Source organism: Balaenoptera physalus (assembly GCF_965194825.1).
Source record: "Balaenoptera physalus genome assembly, chromosome: 16".
NCBI lineage: Eukaryota > Metazoa > Chordata > Mammalia > Artiodactyla > Balaenopteridae > Balaenoptera > Balaenoptera physalus.
This window is the reverse complement of record NC_138898.1, coordinates 42,319,664-42,339,654: the sequence shown is the minus strand read 5'-3', so window position 1 is coordinate 42,339,654 and position 19,991 is coordinate 42,319,664. Positions and strand designations below refer to the sequence as shown.

Sequence of the window (19,991 nt, the reverse complement as noted above, 5' to 3'; positions counted from 1 at the left end):
GATTCAAGAACTAAGGACCAATAAGAGAAAGTGCTTTTCTGTTGACAGTTTTACTTTCGTGTGACTCATCTGAAGTTTTCTTTTACATATTGAAACCACTTAAATACTATATTAATGATTTCAGGATTTGGGGAAAAGAAGGCATTATATTTTTACTATCTTAATTTTGCAAGCATTGGGAATGATATAGATTATGTCATACTTAATTTTTCTCATTTCTTAGATTACGCATCGATTAGCAGTTTGCAACATGGACTGGGATAGATTGAAGGCAAAAGATTTGCTGGCTTTGTTCAATTCATTTAAACCTAAAGGAGGTGTTATATTTTCTGTAAAGGTGAGAATTAATTTTATTTTGAAGTAAATATTTCTAAGCATTCTAAGTTAAATCTCTTTTTTTAAAGTCATAGTTTTCCTTCTAAGGAAAATAATCTGGAAGTTGTCCAATACAGTTAAGGCACAAAACTGATATAATAGGTATGAAAGTAAGAAAGGAAGAGGTAAAATTATTGCTCGGTTATATGATTGTGTTTAATTAAAACAAATCAACTGAAAAGCTGTTATAATAGAGCTCAGTAAAGGGACAAGGTATAAGATAAATATTTTAAAAAAATGCTTCATTACTAGCATTAACAAGAAGAAAAATTAGCAGCAGAAACATATAAAAGCCTTAGAAATTACCTTAAACAATATGACCTATATGAAGTAAGCTGTTGCACTTGATAAATAATACTTGAAAAACTTAAATTTTGAGATACCATAGTTCTAGAGAGCCCGCACAGGTATTAAGACTCCAGGCTTTGTAGTATGACAGACCTATATTCAAATCTTGATTCTGATACATGCTGTATGATCTTGTGCATTTTATTGATTAATTTCTCAAATGTGTTTTCTCCTTTAAGTAGATATAACAGTAGTATTTCTTAAGGTAGTGGTAAGGATTAAATGAAAAGGAGATCACGCTAAGTATTTGTGCCTGAAACAGCTCTAAATTACTGTTGTTCAGTTTAAATATTTAAGATGTCAGTTCTGCAGTTTTAGTATAGTTTCAATCAAAATCTCAGTTCAAATTAAAGTTAAGGAAAAGGTTACCATTAATCATCTAAAAGAATAAACAAGTGAGAATGACTCACAAGTTTTTGAGAAATCATACCAGTATAAAAGGATTCACCCTACCAGTTACAATATCTCAACATTTTATAATGCTACAGAATTTAATAGCTTTGGGTAAAAGTACAGGGACAACTTGATGGAATAGGTAGATAGAAGAGTTTGTATGATAATTTAGATCAAAATAAACTTCTTGAGTACATGGTATTGGAACAAATGGACAAGTCCTTGTGTGGTGAACTTAGTGCAGATCCTCATAATAGCCCCAAATGATAGCCAGATGAAATAAAGAAAAAAATTTTTTAACTACATGTAGAATAAAATGGAATGGTATTTTTGTTAAATCTTGTGTTTTAGGAGATGGGTAGTAGGAATCTCTAGACTTATAAAGAGGAAAATAAATACAAAGAATCAACAGAAGTAAGCATACCTACTAAAAACTTCTGCATTGAAACCTATTTTATGCAACTTAGATTAGTAAGAAAAACTTGGATCCCCTAGTGGATAAATTAGATATTTCAAACAACTCAAAAAAGTGTACATTAGTTAATAGATGAATATTAAGCCCAGTTGTATCAAAACAATGCAGATTAATACAATTATATTTCTTGAATCTCAAAAGTAGCCAAGATAGAAAACTACCAAATCTAGGCGAGTGTGAATCCTTCTTATACCAAGACTATATCTAACCTGTGTGATAAGATTGTCATCAGTTCTTTTTTATTCAAAGAATGTCTTTAAAAGAAAGCATTGGATAAATGATATGATTTTAGGGATAAGATAGGGATTACAAAATTATTTTTCTTCATTGTTTTATATATTTCTTTAATCATTTTAATATATCTCATTTAAATTATTTAATCCAATCATTTTTACACGTGTGTGTGTGTGTGTGTGTTTATGAATCATTCCTTGAACTTAGAATCTTGTTTCACTTTTCTTAATTTTTCCCTTAGAACCCAGAATGTATGGAGGAGATGTTCTATTTTTGTTCCCAAGCCCACATCTGTTAATCCCCAGCCAAAATGACTATTTTTAAGATTATTCCTCAGGATGCTTTAGCTTCCTATAGTGGGTTTGGAAGTGAAGCATTCTTGCTGTTTTCATTGAGTCCAGTTGTTTAGAGTTCCTGACCTTGACAGGTCTGTATATTATAAGAAAAGGGAAATATAAATTACATTAATCTTATTTTTTTGTGTTTAGATATATCCTTCAGAATTTGGAAAGGAGAGGATGAAGGAAGAGCAAGTTCAAGGACCAGTAGAGTTATTAAGCATTCCTGAAGATGCCCCTGAAAAGGACTGGTATTTAAAACACTCTAGAAAATAAAACTAAACCTCATGAGTTTGTGTCACTAGTTCAGAATTCTGGTCACTTTAATAGTTGGGACTAAAGTTTACACTTGTGCCATTCATGGTTAAAACAGGTTGCAAAGCAGGTTAAAGTCTGTCAGAAGTGGCACACTATTCCAGTAACATTTTTTGTGTGTATTTGTATTTCTATATTCATGAAAATTATTATTGCAGTTTTAAAAACATGTCATGATTAAACTGATTTAGGGGTCTCAGCCTCATTGCCCTGAATCAGTAAGTTTTGCTTTTTTTCTAACATGTTGCTTTTTATGTAAATGGCATTGAAACTATTTGCCTTCAAATTATGTAATTTCTCTTATTTAAGGATTAAATAGAAAAATACAAGAATAGTAGAAAAAGTTGTTAATCATCATAATGTAGTATAGAAAAAAGTTTAAGGTAGTTTTTAATCCACTAGGTGGAGCTATATGTGCACTTAATAAAAATTGGTGGCAAAAGAGAGCAGATGAAGACCCTCAAAGAATATGCTGTAGTTAAGTAAGTTGAATTTACAACATGTAGACTTGACAACACCTGAATAAAGTTTTACAAGATCAGTAATTTCTTTATAATAAAAGCTAATGCTTTCCTAGAATATTTTATAATACAGTGATCCTCTCCAGTGGTTTTACTTGAGAAGGCTGTATGTGATAGCAAAACAAACAAAAAATAGCTATTCTAAGAATTAAAATCACAGGTAAGCACATGTAGTTCTTGCTTTCCTTTTCTAGATATCAAATTCCAGTCAAAATCCCTGGTCTGTACCTTGTCAAAATAATAAATTGGCTTAAGTATTTAATGTTCATGAAGGCAAAATCATAAAGGAAGGTTGGATTGGAATAAAAACCAGTTTGTAATATATTTTTCTTGGAACAATTACATTTATTTTTTAAAGGGAGAGAGTATTTGTGTTCCTGTTTAAGTAAGCCTAATGAGTTTTTCCCCTTTTAGGACCTGTAGAGAAAAACTGAGAGATTATCAATTCAAACGACTGAAGTACTATTATGCAGTAGTAGACTGTGATTCTCTTGAAACAGCCGCTAAAATTTATGAGGATTGTGATGGCCTGGAATTCGAAAGTAGTTGCTCATTCATAGATCTAAGGTAATCTAGTATGTGTTGTACCAATTTAATCTTGTAGCACAACGTGTTTATAAGAATTGAAATACTAGAACTGGTAGTGCTCTCTGTCCTTTCACATTCTAAGAGGATTTTTTGCTTTTGGTGAACTCTCTTGTAGAACATCACTCCTAAGAAAGAAAACTGGAATGAGAAAATGCTAAAGTATTAGGTATGAGTCACCTCACATTTATGTCCTTGCAGATATGTCAGATATGTTTTTAGGATGATGGGTTTTATGTAGTGATATTTCTTTGCAACTCTTTTAGAACTAGGAACCAGGGTGAAGTAACTTTTTAAAAAACATTGAGGTGGAGGCAAAGGAATTTGCTTGTAATAAACTAGTATCTCTTGATCTGTGCCATCCAATACAGTAGTCAGTAGTCAGTAGTCGTATCTGGCTTATTTACATTTATTTAATTAAAAATTTAAAAAAGTTTAAACTCATTTGCTTAGTCACACTAGGCACATTTCAAGTACTTAATGACCACATGTTGGGCAGAACAGATACAGAACTTTACCATCATCACAGAAAGTTCTTTTGGGCAATGCTGCTCAGTGAATGGTGTTGCTGGCTTTATCTTCAGACTTGGGCATTATTTCCACCACGTGCTCAGGCTTCACTGACCCGAGCTGAAAAACCTTAGGTGTTTGGGAATGTCTGTTCTAAGGAAACCGGGAAGCCGAACTACTGTACCATTTTATCATTAGCCTAGTTCTTTGAACCCAGTGAACCATTCTACTGTGACATTTTCAATAGAAATCACTTGTTTGTATCCAGGTTTGTTAGCGGCTTTGTTCTCAAAATGAAATATTTTAGGAAAAAAAAATGCATCAATTGATAATCACTGTGGCTTTCACACTTCAAAAGCATTCCAACTTGTAGAAAAATACAAGTAAAATTTTTTGTATTGATAATTTAGGGTAAGAGTTTAGCATGCTTAAGTATATAGCAAGAAGGGCATATCTCATCAAACAAGACATTTTCTTCTTTTTTCTGTTAACAGTTTCAAAAGGAGGTACTTGTTTTGGATATATAAATAGTAGTTACCAAACATTTGTTAGAATGTCAGACTCTGCGTATCATGAGTTCATGTTCACATGTTCTTTTCAGGATCATTTTATTCTTTCTGTTTCCTTTTTGGGACATTTTCATGCAGTATTAGAATAAGCTCTGGCAGTACCTAGAAAATAAAATCAATGACCATGGAAAAACTTATATTCCCTGTTTTATTTTGTCATATGTAACTTTGTAAAAGAAAATGGAATTTTCTGCTGCCATCCTGTTATCTAGGGCAGGGGTTCCCAATCCCTGGGCCGCAGGCTGTTAGGAGCCAGGCTGCACAGCAGGAGGTAAGCGGCAGGCGAGCAAGCGAAGCTTCATCTGCTGCTCCCCATCGCTCCCCATCGCTCGCGTTACTGCCCTAAGCCTAACACCCCACCCCCACCCCCCGTCCGTGGAAAAATTGTCTTCCACGAAACCGGTCCCTGGTGCCAAAAAGGTTGGGGACCGCTGATATAGACCTAATGAACCTTAATTATTCATTCCTCCCCTCAAAAATCATTTTTGATGCAGTATACAGCAGGTGCTTTTTCATGTGTGGAAATAAAATCACCTATATAAATTACAAAACCTAAATATAATAACCATGGATCATTTCTCTTTGCTTTTTTCCTCCCATTCCTTAGCCTGATGCCTAAGAATTGTCAAACAATTACAGTGGCTAATTTACATTTAACAACTATTTATTTGTGGAAAAAATTATAAAATTGTTAAGATTTTTTTAGTCTTGAAGAATCAACTTTAAGCTTTTCCTTATTTTCAGTGACACCTCAGATCTATGATACTTTATATTCAGAGCACTTACCCATTAATAATTCTATTTGATCTTCAGAATATCATATAGCAAGCCAATGACTGAGCTATCAGGAATCTAGGTCTTTTTGAAACATGAGGGACCCATGTGTGTTTACACCTGACTCATATTAACTGACTCCTAACGCAGGGTTTCTGCCTACACAGACTTCACTCAAATTTGGTGGAATTACAGATTTATAGCTTAGGAATTTCAGAAATTTTGTGCCAAGGTTATTTCTAACATTGTTTGCTTCATCTACATGTGTGTTCTGTAGAATCTCTTATATGGTGTGTGTGTATACACTATACCTAATTAGAAGAGAATCTAAACTCTGGTTGTTTATCACTGCAGCATATGTTTAAATAAAATTGTTTTTTTTCTTTGTTTCTTAGGTTTATACCAGATGATATTACTTTTGATGATGAGCCCAAGGATGTAGCCTCAGAAGTGGATTTAGCAGCATATAAGCCAAGATATTTCACATCTGCTGCAATGGGAACATCAACGGTATTTCTTAACTTTAGAAAATATATAGCTGGACTCCATTTCTTTAAGAAAAGAGTTATTTACTTACAGCATCTTTAGAAATGGAAAGGATTCAAAATTGTAAAGCATAAGTACAAATAGAAATCAACCACAGGTGTATTTGCATTTTTATCTCCCACATGTGTTGGAACCTATTTTCAAATTTTTGTTGTGCCTTTAAGCCTGAGTCAATTACCTGCAAATGTTTCTTTTTTCTCTTCTATCTTTCCCATACAGTGTTACTTAACTAGATTCTTTAATAAGTAATATGTTAGTTATTAATATCATAGGGAGTAGGGGTAAGGAGGTAACAGATTACTTCAAATCACAGTTAAAACCAGTGGAAATTTAAAATAGAAACACATTTTTTCTGCAGATATGATCCAAAATTCTAAAAACAATTGAAGTAGAATAATTCAGGACTACTAGATGTCACATTAGTGCTTAATAATGAACAACCAAAAGATTTTTATTGAATTAGTTTGTTACTTAGCTGCCTAGTTTCTGTGCTCTTCTACTCCATATACCTTCTATCCACAGCTGGACTCTGCAGCAGCCATACAGGCTTCTCATTGCCTTTCTTGTGACAAGCCACTGTGCTCTTCTGAGGATAGGCCAGTGGCAGAAAGAGAGCTGCTGTATCTGTCACTTGCAGCCTGTGGGTACTGTGTGGCCTTAATTAGTTACTGAGTACAGGGAAACCCCACCAGTATGCAGTAGGTGAAGTCTAAAAGATTCAGTCACATAAAATGTAGGATCATGTTATTTTCAAGACTAAAAAATGGGCAAGCCTATCCAGCCAGCCAGTCTGGAGTTTCTACGGTCTGGCTGTATCATCCACATCTGTTCCAGTTCCATCAGTGGTTTTGTGGTTATCAGCTCAGTCTTAATTATCAGAATAAGAATAATTCTGAATGGTGACTAGCTGGAATTTCTCTGACAATGGCAACTATTTTAAGGATTGGATCTCTTGGTGCCCATTTTGTTGTCCGGAACTGGAAAGATTAGCCTGAGGGGGAAAAAAAGCAAGGATGTGGGACCCGCCCTGTCATGAAGATTAAATCTCTAACTGGACTCTGAGAATGGGGGCTGCATAGAGGACAGGAGCCAATCACAAGACCAATGATGTTATAGATGAATTCCTGTGTCGTGGGGGTTTACTGTACTTCCAACGAATAGATGCCTTTTTCATCAGTGGCTCTTAATCTCTTTTGGAAAATGGACCACACTGAGATTGTGTTGAAAGCTTTATCAGCAAATTTCAGACAGTTTGTAGACCTCCTGAAATGCCTAGAACTCCAGGTGAAAAATATGTCTTGACTCATTCATAGTAATGTTACTTATTTCACTAGTGCATTTTCTTGTTTCTTTTCACCACAATCAGTCCATACACTGATGAATTTTTACTCCAAATAATAGAGTACCTTTCATAGAGTAAAGAGTTAGGAGGATGAAGGCACAGGTTAACTGAAATGGTTCCCTTTCCACAGGTAGAAAACTTTTCATTAAGCATGTTATTATTTGTTTTAGCACGTCTTAACTTTTTTAGTTTACTGTTAAACATACAAGTTAACGATAAATATTCTTTAACAAGTTTGGGTTGCTGACATTTCCATTTTTATTTGTTGTTTTTTTCTTATTCATTGGTGAAAGGTGGAGATCACTTGGGATGAGACAGATCATGAAAGAATTACAACACTCAACAGGAAATTTAAAAAGGAAGAGCTTTTGGACATGGATTTTCAAGCCTACTTAGCTTCCTCTAGTGAAGATGAAGAAGAGATAGAAGAGGAGCTACAAGGTACTGTTCATCTTTTGGTGTTCTACATTTGTAAGCATTTAGATACCTAATCTAGACTTACTAATGGAAATAAGTTTGACAGTAGCTTAAAAGGAAATATCAAACTAATCTTCAAACTGTCTGTGAAGCAAGCTCGCATACACAGTATTATATACACTTTTAGATAGTAATTGAAATTTTTTATTTAAAGGTGTTTTCTTAGCCTGAATTTCTTTAACCAAAAACACTTTGAAACCCTGACCTCACAAAAAAAAGTCTGGCCTTTTAGACTAGTCATGATTGTTGTAGTTATGCATCACTTAAACTAGTAAAATGCTTTATTACCCCCCCTTTTTTAAACTAAGAGCTTCTTTTGGATTATTTTTTACATTCCATTTTTCTGCTCAATTGTTTACAAAGTAGACTCTTTCTGTTCATTTAGTGATTATCCTAGAAATCATGACTTGTATCCTTATTAAAGTTTAATGCTGGGCTTCCCTGGTGGCGCAGTGGTTGAGAGTCTGCCTGCTAGTGCGGGGGACACGGGTTCGAGCCCTGGTCTGGGGGGATCCCACATGCCGCGGAGCAACTAAGCCCGTGAGCCACAGCTGCTGAGCCTGCGCGTCTGGAGCCTGTGCTCGGCAACAGGAGAGGCCGCGATAGTGGGAGGCCTGTGCACCGCGATGAAGAGTGGCCCCCGCTCGCCGCAACTGGAGAAAGCCCTCGTGCAGAAATGAAGACCCAGCACAGCCATAAATAAATAAATTAATTAAAAAATAATAATAATAACATGTTAAAAAAAAAAGTTTAATGCTAATTAATATTTTTTACCCTCCTAGAGAATACAAGGAATCTTAAAACAACTTTCATGCTATTCTGTATATTGTAATTCTTAAGTCCCATAGCATGTTAATATTACTCTTTTGTTTAAATTTACCCACATTTTCCATACTACTTTTGCTCCCTATTCTTTTCTAAATCTCATACTTCTGTCTGGGATCATTTTCCTTCTGCCCTAAGTATATCTTTGATAATTTCCAGTAGTATCTACTGGTGTCAAACTCTTGAATTTTAGTTTAGTCTAAACATTTCCTTTTTTGCCTTCATTTGTGAAGATATTTTCACTGGTAAAAAAATTTTAGGTGGACAGTCCTCCTGTCTCCACATTGAGATAATATCCTGCTGGCTTCTGGCTTCATTGTTGTTTTTGAGAAGTCAGCTGTCAGTCTACTTTTTTCAGTCTTTTGAAGGTTGCCTGGATTTTATTCATTGACTGCTTTTTTTTTTTAAATTAAATTTAATTTTTTTATTTTATTTTATTTTTATTTTTTGTCTGTGTTGGGTCTTCGTTGCTGCACGCGGGCTTTCTCTAGTTGCAGCGAGCGGGGGCTACTCTTCGTTGTGGTGCGTGGGCTTCCCATTGTAGTGGCTTCTCTTGTTGCAGAGCACAGGCTCTAGGTGTACGGACTTCAGTAGTTGTGGCACGCAGGCTCAGTAGTTGTGGCTTGCAGGCTCTAGAGCACAGGCTCAGTAGTTGTGGCGCACGGGCTCAGTTGCTGCATGGCATGTGGGATCTTCCCGGACCAGGGCTTGAACCCGTGTCCCCTGCATTGGCAGGTGGATTCTTAACCACTGTGCCACCAGGGAAGCCCTCATTGACTGCTTTTAAAGTTTTCTCATCCTTTTTGTTTTTCTGCAGTTTTAATATGAACTAAGAATAGATTTTTTTAATTTATTGTGCTTGGGGTTTGTTGGGTTTCTTGCATTTGTGGCATGGTATCTTTCAATCAGTTTTGGACTATTCTCAGCCATTATCTGTTCAGGTATTTCTTCTCCCCTCTCCTCTGGGACTCCAATTAAATATATGTTCGATCTTTTCACTGTAACTTCCATGTTGTTTCTCTCCTGTATTTTTTATCTATTGTATTTCTGTGCTGCTTTCTGAATATTTTTTCTTACCTATCTTCCAGTCCACTAATTCTCTTTTCAGCAGTGTTGAATCTGCTGATGGACTGTTCATTGAGTTAATTTTGATTATTATATTTTTTTACTTGTAAAAGTCCAGTTTGACTATTTTTCAGATCAGCAATATCACTTTTTAACGTTTTTTACTCATTGCAGTTATTTTCAGTGCCTTCTTTTGTTTCTGTAAACAGAGGAAACATGTTTTTGTAGTGTATGTCTGATAATTTCAGTATTTATTTCAAATCTTTTGGGGTTGATTTCTGTTACTTTACAAGATACTTCTCCTGTTCACTTGTATGCCTGGTTAACTTTTTGTGCTGGTATGATATTTGAGGTGAGAGTGTCTCATCAGAGAGGACTTTCATTTACTCTGGTCATTCTGGAACCACTTCACTCCAAGTTTTAAGACTTGAGGTTCCCTGGACCTAGTGGGTGATGCAAGTCTGTGTGAGAGCTAGTTTACTTCTGGTTGACCCTTGCCCTGGAGTATATCCTTTTGGGTCCCTACTAAATGTGGGGGTACTAGTTGGTTCTTTAACTTTGTCTTCTTGGCCTGCCAGGCTGCCAGAACTGTAGGTTAGTCTCACAGCTGTTTCTTTGGTAGATCAGTACATGCACTCAGGGCAAATAGGTCTTGAACACTGGGGTCATCTCTCTGATCACCATCTTCTCCTTGATTTTGACTTGGTAATTCTTCACTAATTTGTCAGTTCTTTGAAGTTTTCTTTTTTTCTTTTTTAAATCCCTCTGAATCTTTTAAAAAGATTTTTTTAAACACTTCATCCAACTTGATGTCCTCAGTAAAATGGTTGGTCTGAAGTGTACCTAGCTTCCCATTAATGGAAGCAGAAGTTCTCAGATTGTCTATATCTTTATCTAAAAATTTTTTTGACAATTAAAACGATCGATGGTGTATTTTAAAATTATATATGTTGTTTGCTTAAAATAGTTCCTTTTTTAAAAATAGGGCCAAAAAACCCCTTTTCCCTTATATTGGATCTGGCTCTGTTTGGAAATTTGGTTGCTTGATTGTAATTTCTTTTCTTTTTTTTTTTTTTTAATTTTATTTATTTATTTATTTATTTATTTTTGGCTGTGTTGGGTCTTCGTTTCTGTGCGAGGGCTTTCTCTAGTTGCGGCAAGCGGGGGCCACTCTTCATCGCAGTGCGCGGGCCTCTCGCTGTTGCGGCCTCTCTTGTTGCGGAGCACAGGCTCCAGACGCGCAGGCTCAGTAGTTGTGGCTCACGGGCCTAGTTGCTCCACGGCATGTGGGATCCTCCCAGACCAGTGCCCGAACCCATGTCCCCTGCATTGGCAGGCAGATTCTCAACCACTGTGCCACCAGGGAAGCCCTGATTGTAATTTCTTATTAGTTTTTGGTTGGTACTCTCTCCCAGATATCTTCACACTTTCATTTTCATTTATTAGATGAATTCCCAACCATGCGCAATTATAAGTAAGATAGAATTATGTGCTGACAGCAAATGAAGAACTGTAAAAGTTAAACATAAAGTATTTTAAATTAGCAGGAGTGAATATTCTTACTTTTATTTATAGCCTGACATTTTTCATACCTGTCCTTTTGGTTTTTCTTTTGCATATATATTGTTTTTATAATTTATAATTTTATAAATGTAAAATTAAATAAATCCTAAAATGCTTCTTTAGTATTATCATAGGACCATTAAACCTTAACTTTCTTAAGATCCTATGATTTTAGGCTACTGAAGATACTGCTTCACTGATCTAAGTTTTTCATAAAATATTACTCTTGAACTCTGTTCACGCATTGAATGGAGAATCATGTTTAATCATTGCAGTTTCTTTGTTCAGAAATCTCATATTAATAAAACCACAGGGCTTCCCTGGTGGCGCAGTGGTTGAGAATCTGCCTGCCATTGCAGGGGACACGGGTTCGAACCCTGGTCTGGGAGAATCCCACATGCCGCGGAGCGACTAGGCCCGTGAGCCACAATTGCTGAGCCTGCACGTCTGGAGCCTGTGCTCCACAACAAGAGAGGCCGCGACAGTGAGAGGCCCGTGCACTGTGATGAAGAGTGGCCCCCACTTGCCACAACTAGAGAAAGCCCTTGCACAGAAACGAAGACCCAACACAGCCATAAATGAATGAATAAATAAATGAATAAATAAAAATAAAAATAAATAAAACCACATAATTTCTTAGGTATCTAATAGTCTTTGAAAAAGTGTATGATTTACAGTGGTACTTATATGGGCACAAAAGCCTTCACATTTAAGACCTTGATGGCTGTTGCTTGTTAATTTCTTTGGCATTCCAAACAGTTGAGTGACCATGTTATTTTTAGTGTATACAGAACAGCTGAGTCTTTCTCAAATAGCCTTTACATTTTTTACCCCCATAGATACACTAATTTATCTACTTTTTCTTTTATTTATATACCTATATGGTCATTTAGCACTTTTCTGAAAATTCTGGATAGTTTTTCTTTAGTAGCAGCTCTAAGATAAAGGAAAAAAGATCATTCCATGTATTCTTGAGAAGATTGAATACAAGTTTTCCAAATAGGTTTTCTTTGTTTGGTTTGGGAGAACTTAACTAGATTTTGAAATGACATTATTGAATACATTAGGGCAGCAAATATTATGGGAGGATAACCATTAATTTGTCAGTATATTCTTGTTAAGGTCTTGGGCTTTGCTGATTTCAAATCCTGACTTCACCACATAGTGAAGTTACTTAGGTTAGGTTTTCTTAGCCCTCAAGCCTTTCTTTCCAAAGGTATAAAATGAGGATCATATTAGTACCTACTCATGGTTGGAAAAATTGAGATAATGTATGTAAAGTCTTAGCATACTACCTCATGTCATATGTTTTTACTTCTAAAACTTTAAGGATTAATGGCTTTTTGTTTGAAATATACTAATTAACTTTTTTAAAGTATGCATTTTTATTTTTCTTCAGTATTTTAATTGATTGCAAAGTCACTTTAATCTATAGTTTAATACCTCTGATAGATACATTAGTATATTTGAATGCCTTAGAGTTACTGTATGTTCCTGTTGTAGTTTATAAGAGATCGTACCAGGGTTTCTTACATTTACAGTTAATTTTTTACTCCCTTTATATTATTAAGTCTTTCACAAAGTTTTGTCCTTGAATTGGGAAAAAACAGACTTCCATGAGTTAACCCACATTTTAGAGATTCAGAAAGTAAAATTTTAGTACTGGAAAAAAATCAATTTAAAGTAGGCCATCAGAGACTTACCACTAAAATTTCAACCTGGAAGGAGCTTGCTTCTAATTATGTTTTCAGAAGTAAGCTTTTAATAGAAAGAAATACATTGCCATTTTGTAATGTGTTCCTGATGTTTTATCCATTGAATTACGGGATACATGACAGAATTCCATCCAACATTATTATTGTGGCACAAAGCACAAACAGGAAAAAAATGAATTTCAGCTGTTTGAAAATGTAAAAGTGTGATAGGATGGAAAGAATGTCGTGGACTATTTTTTATTCATTTAGAGAAAAAAACTATAAAAACATTTACTTAAACAATTTTTTTCACAACACCTTTTTGAAAATGTAAGGACAGTCTGTTAACATTGATGTTTCACAGCTGAATGCTTAATAATGTCAGACATATTTAGTGACCAGTTAGCCATAGCTCATAGAAGGGAGGGTCTTCTGTATGCTACTTCTAAATTTTCCTTTACTAGGGACATTTAGTCAATTCAGTAAGTCTGTATGTTTTACATTAAAACCCAGGTTCTTAATTTATGTTTTTGACTTGGAGAATTACAGTGGAAATATAGAGCAAACAAACTTTTCACGTATTAGTTTTCTTTGGTATTTTTTGCCCAGGAATCTTATACTGTTCCGTTGTATTATAATTATTTTTATGAAATTAGGAAATGTAAAAGTGAGTATTTTCCATATGAGGAAATTAATTGCACAAACTTCTAATTTATTCATTTTTATTCTTAATGTATTAATGAGATCCTGAGAGTAAGCATGCTTGCTCACTATCAAATGGAAAGGACTCATTATTCTTTGTTTCGGATTACAGGCAACTTCCTTTATCTGTATCATCAGCATGAATGGCTAAATCCATTTATCAGATGCATCCCAACACTATTCAGGCTCCTTTTATTGACCATACATTTTAAAGCCACACTGTTGGATGGTGGGAGACATAAAGAGGAAAAAAGTGCCATCCCTGCTATCTTGCTTGTAGGGTGGAAAAGTCCAAGGATGTTACATGACTACAGGATTATTTTGAAATATGAATTTTAATAAAAAGAGATTCCCAAGTGTAATATTGTGACCATGCTAACTTATATTGCAACTGATTTTTATTATAGACAAGACCTAAGTCATTTAATTCATTTTGTATTAAGAAATTTAAGTCTGATTTTGATATTCTATTGTTATAGTGTATCTGACGTTGTTTAGAAGGGTGCTGCAGTGACTGAGATTAAACACTGAAGTTAGAAGTAAATTATTTCTGTGTATTAAATGAAATTGATTTTTTTGTTAGGTGATGATGGAGTCAGTGTAGAAGAAGATGGGAAAACAAAAAGAAGCCAGAAGGATGATGAAGAACAAATTGCTAAATATAGGCAGCTCTTGCAAGTTATTCAAGAAAAAGAAAAGAAAGGCAAAGAAAATGATATGGAAATGGAAATTAAGTGGGTTCCAGGTAAGAATTAGATACTAACTAAATGTTCACTTGTTTTCCTTCGTTTTGGGATGTTGGATATAAAAGAAAAGAAGATCAACTCTTTGGAAACATAAACTTTAAAAAATCACGTTTTCAAGGAGTGTTTTGGTGAGGAAGATAACGTGATATTTGCATGCCTGATTTAATTCACTTTAGCACCAGCGTTTTGTACTCCTGCGGCTTATTCTTTGTCTCTTTAATTTACTAACCACAAAATAAAAAAAAAAAAAAAAAAAGAATAAAAATAATTTACTAACCACAAATTATCCATTTATGAAAGTAGACCTTTCCTAGGTTTGATTCCAGTATTCTCAGGTTATAGAAATTTGAATCCAGGCACCATGTATTCTGAAGTCATTAAACTTTTTTTCAAAATATGTTATTAATAAGTGGACTTTTCTCCAGTAACTGCTACTAGACTAATTAGTGAGGTTTCACTAACACAAAATATGTAATACATAGTTTTCCATCTCAATTGTGCAATTTTTGAATATTTTTGAACAAAGAAGTATAGCATCGTAAGTGGTTTTTATAACTGCCTTGAAGAGTTCAATAACCCAATATTAGTACAATAACATTAAAACCACGTCAAAGCTAAACAAAGAAAAGCTAGGATAAATGAGGGTTGTTTTCTAGCATATGCATTTTTTCTTAACAATCCTGGGCAAATCAGCATGTACCTTTGCAAATAATGTGGGGGTTTTTTGCAAATTACTGCTTTTTACATATATGTATATCTTTTAAAGGTAGGTATAATTTTTGACAAGGATTCAATTCTTTTAGCCTCAATTCGTCTCTAGATGAAAAAATACTACTTAGAGCACCATTGCATTAACTGTTCTATATTCAGTTACTTCTGTTTCTTACACTAGTATGTTTTTGCACTGAGAGTAAAACATCTGTTTTCTTAGGTTGTTTTTATTTGGGGGGGGGGGGAACTAGGATATTTTGATATTTGAGGATTGACTGACTCTTGCAGTAAATTTATTAGGATATACACATATCTTCTGCCTATTTCTGTAGGAACATGGTGCTATGTTATAACCCATTTGTTTTAAATGTTTGGCTTTTGCAGGAAGTGGTGGTAAGAAAAAATGAAGTTTAGTAGTGTTATCTTATGAACAGTGGTTGAGAGAACTCAATTAATTTAGCCTGGAGAGGAAAAGTCTAAAAAGTGACTTAATAGTTATTTTCAAGTACTTGGAGGCTGAGTATGTAAACAGAGACTTAATCTCACATACTATCTCAGAAGTCAGTGCTTTTACCAGTGGATAAAAGTCGAAGGAAAGTAGATTTCAGTGTAAGGTAAAGAGGAATTCTCTATATCGTTAGGATTGTTCATCAGAAGAGCACAGAGGCTGCTTTAAAGGAGTTGAGCGTCCTTTGTCAGTAAGTCTCACAATAAGGCAGTACAACCATACCACTCAGAGATGTGTGAAGAAATTTTTTTATATGAGGTCCTTGGATTTATGATTCCAGGAAATGTTGGATTCTGTCTTTCAGTCAAGTATGTTGTAATTGTAGCTTAATTCTAATCTTAGAATGAGCTTATTGAATGAAGATATTTTAAATGAACATATTTTAAATTGAGGTATTCAGGTGACTATTTGAGAAAGAAGATTTAAAATAAAGTTGATTGCAAAGTTTTATATTAAATATTTTAGAGCTATTTTGAGTGGGCCAGATCTAACCTTTGTCTTTATTAGTACAGTTATGTAGTGCAAATACCAAAAAGTGATACATAGGAAGATTTAAGCAGTACAGTTTTCCTAGGATAAACCTCACTTAGTCATGGTTCATTGTACTTTTTTTATATTCCTGGACTCAGTTTAGTAATGTTTCATAAAAGATTTTTGAACCTGTGTTAATGAGGAATATTTGTCTATAGTTTTCATTTCTTGAAATATCCTTAATTAGCTTTTGGTATCAGGGTAATGCTGATCTCATGTGATGAATTAGCGACTGTTCCCTCTTATATTTAGCAGTACATTTTTATCTTGACTTTGCTATTTGTGGATGTGATATTAATGTCATTTAAAATATTTTGAAAATGTAAAATGAAAAATTAACATCTGTAATTCCATTACCCTTATTCGGCCACTGAGTGATTAGGTAGATTGTGGTTTAATTTATCATTTCTCTGTTGTTGAATATTTTAGTCATGTTTCTGATCTTTCATTACAATAGGCCCATGGCATTGAAAAGAAATTTCATCTAAGGCTGTTACAATTCCCAAACCCACAAATATCAGTACTTCCTTAGATCTCTTCACTTTTATCACCAGCCAAGTAATAGGCTTGCTATTTTAGGGCCTTTTACTTATAAAAACAATTTTTTAACAAAGATGCTCATTCCCCCCCACCTACCCCATTTTAGAAACGTCTGTGCATGTGAGAACTTGTAGAGACCACAAGGAGAAGCTAATGCTGGCAGTCAGGCTCACTCATCAGTTAGTAACATGACTTCCTCACTCACATAGCCGCTTTACATATGCTGTGGATCAACCTGTGGTTCTCTCACAAGCTGTTAAAACTACCAGTGTCCAAGCCTCAAATTTTAAATCTCAGATGCCAAGCATCTAGAATGTTATAAATAATCTATAGCTCTTTCCATATTTTAAATTATTTTCATAGGCTAACTTCCCAGAAATGGAATTACTAGGAAAGGACACGGACACTTTTTGTGTCTTGAGATTACTGCCAAATTGCTTTCCAAAAGGGTTGTACCGGTTTTTAATGCCTTCAACAATGATGAAAGTGCCAGTTTCATGGAATTATCATCAACATTCACTATGTAATTTTTACTCTTAGATGAATGAAGGAAAGTTGATATTTTGCTATATAATGCATTTTTTAAAGTCTTTAACCATAGTATTTTTGAAGGCCCCATATGGGGTATTATTACCCTGTGAATCTTTGGTATGGATGTGCACACAAGTGCATGCGTGCGTTTTCTTTGTGTATGTAAATGTAAGGGGTCTTTTACATACTAGACATGTTAAATGAGAAAAATGAACTACTCTTTCAGGATCTCAGTTTACTTATTTGGAAAGTGGGACTAATAATACCTTTCTTGCTTAATTTGAGATATTATAGAGTACTTGGTAAGCTACAGAGTACTATTCGTGTCACACGTGTATTTTGTTGAATTTGTGTCTTAAGAAATGTATGTTCCCAGTAACAATTACCCTGAACCGCAGGACTTTTTTGATGTTATACTTCAGTAAACCACAGAGGGTCAGTATGAGATTATAGTATATCATGCATCAGTTTTTCTGTGGCTTGAATTTCCAAAATATTAAACTCTGCAGAAAAATAAGTACTCTTAATAATCACTAACAGTTGCTGCACTTGGCGTGGCTTGAAAGAAATTTTAGTTTAGACTGTTTAAACTTCCTATCTTTTTACGTTGGATTATACAATATAGTAACATTAGGAGTTTAATTCTTCGAGGGTAAGTGTTAAGGGAGGCAGATAACAGGTACATGGGTGTAACAACTGGAGTGAACTACTCTTTCTCTTGATGTTTTAGTTCCTCATGAAGGTGTGATAATACAGCGTTATTGAGATTATAAATGATTAAAAATGTTGAATTTTAAGATTTTTAAGGAACGTTGTAATCCATTGTTTTGATGTGGAGTAGCATTGCCCATCTCAATGTGTTGCTAATAAGGTATCCTGCCTGACTCATTTTGATGAGTAGAGAAAGTAACACATGTAATTAGCATATTGAGACTTTATCGATGAATGTGCCTCATTAGGGAATTTGTAATATACATATAAATGAAGCATAATGAGTTTGATCTCATATGTTAAATAACCTCCCCTAATAATTTATGTGATAATAATTTTTTGTTGTAGATACTGCAAGCCGTGTATTTTAATCTTTGAAATTTCATCCAGAATATGAACAGATAATGACATGTTTCTTTGTAATCTTAAAGGAGATTAGATATGATAAAAGTCCTCTTTTTCTTAGTTATCTCCTGATTAATTAGACACAGGTGAAAAGGATATCTGGTCTTTTTTCTACTCATCATCCTGCAGTGCCTCAACTTTCCTTCAAATATTGAGCATATGCCAAGAACCATTCTAGACACGATGTGAGCAAAACATACAAATCCTTGACCTCATAAAGCTTATATTTCTGGTTAAGGGGAGACAGATAAGTCTTTAATAAGAAAGATATTTGAGCAGAGACTAAAGGAAGTGGAGGTCGGGGGTGAGCCATGCAGAGGAGAGTGTGCGAGCAGAGGGTATAACAAGTGAGTGGCCTTGAAGCTGTGGCTTATCTAGTGTGTTTGAGGAGCAGCACAGAGAACAGTGTGACCACAGTGAGTGAGTGAAGGAGAGAATAATGGATGATGTCAGAGAGGTAATGGGGCCAGATCATGAGGGTCTTGCAGACCATTTTAAGGGCTTGAACATCTCTGAGTGAGATGAGAAACCATTGGAGTGTTTAAGCTGAGGAGCAATAAGATCTGACTTGGTTTTTTTCCAGTTTTATTGACATATAATTGACATATGTTACTGTATAAGTTTAAGGTGTACAGCATAATAGTTTGACTTACATATATTGTAAAATGATTACTGCAATAAGTTTAGTTAGCATCCATCATCCCATAGATATAATAAAAAGAGGAGCTGACTTATTTTTAACAGGACCAATCTGGCTGCTGTACTTGAGAGTAGATTAAAGTGGCAGGGAAGGACAAAATTGGGGAGATCAGTCAAGAGGCTATTGTAATAATCCTGAGATAATAAAGATTGTGGGTTGGACAGGTTTTCAAGGGAACTTCAGAAATTCTCTTCGTCACATGTAAGATGCCTATTATATATTGAAATAGACATGCCAAGGAGATAGTTGGATATCCAGTTTAAAGTTCAGGGAAGAGGTCAAGACTGGAGATAAAAAATTTGAGAATCTTCATTGTACAGATCTCTGTAAGCAAAGAACACCAACGGAGTGATTGTAGGTAGAAAAGAAAAGAGGTTCAAAAATTGATCCCTTGGAGTACTCCAGCATTTAGAGGTTGAGGAGAGGTGAGCAGGGACCATCCAGAGGCAGCTGGGAAGAAGCTACCAGAAACAAAGGAGGAAATTCAGGGTTGTGGGGTATCCAGTGGCCAAGTGAAGAATGCATTTCAGTGAGAAGATGGGTCAGTAAAATACAGACTAAGAAAGACCATGGGATTTAGCAATGTAGAGACCATTGAAGAGTTTTGGTGGAATGGGGAGGATGAGCTTAATGGGGTTAGGAGAGAATGAGGAGTGGAATTGGAGACAGTTAGGAGAGACAACTCCTTTTTCTAAAATATTTGATGATTAGGAAGTTGCAGGCGTCATCACACTTCATCCTTAAAAAAATACTCCGACATACTCCAAACACAAAGACATTCTTCTACATAAGCATGACGCTATTATCATACTAAGGGAATTTAATATCGTTAAAATAGTAGTCAAATTTCTCACTCATTCCAGTAATATTCTTTACAGTGTTTTTTCCTGATCCAGGATCAGTCAGTTTTAAAGTGTTTAAAGTTTAAAGTGTTTAAAGTCTACAATAGTTGACTTA

General features: G+C 34.8%; 1 protein-coding gene across 3 annotated transcripts in view; it reads left to right on the top strand.

The window, feature by feature from the left end:
• Nucleotides 1-19,991, top strand: part of ESF1 (ESF1 nucleolar pre-rRNA processing protein homolog) — a 59,371-nt gene that overhangs the window by 7,910 nt on the left and 31,470 nt on the right. For all 3 annotated transcript variants that reach the window (XM_082428592.1, XM_082428594.1, XM_082428593.1), the window contains exons 4-9: nt 224-337; nt 2,314-2,414; nt 3,414-3,566; nt 5,833-5,947; nt 7,619-7,766; nt 14,235-14,396. In XM_082428592.1, the coding sequence (XP_082284718.1) occupies nt 224-337; nt 2,314-2,414; nt 3,414-3,566; nt 5,833-5,947; nt 7,619-7,766; nt 14,235-14,396 (793 nt within the window). The remainder of the gene's footprint in view (nt 1-223; nt 338-2,313; nt 2,415-3,413; nt 3,567-5,832; nt 5,948-7,618; nt 7,767-14,234; nt 14,397-19,991) is intronic.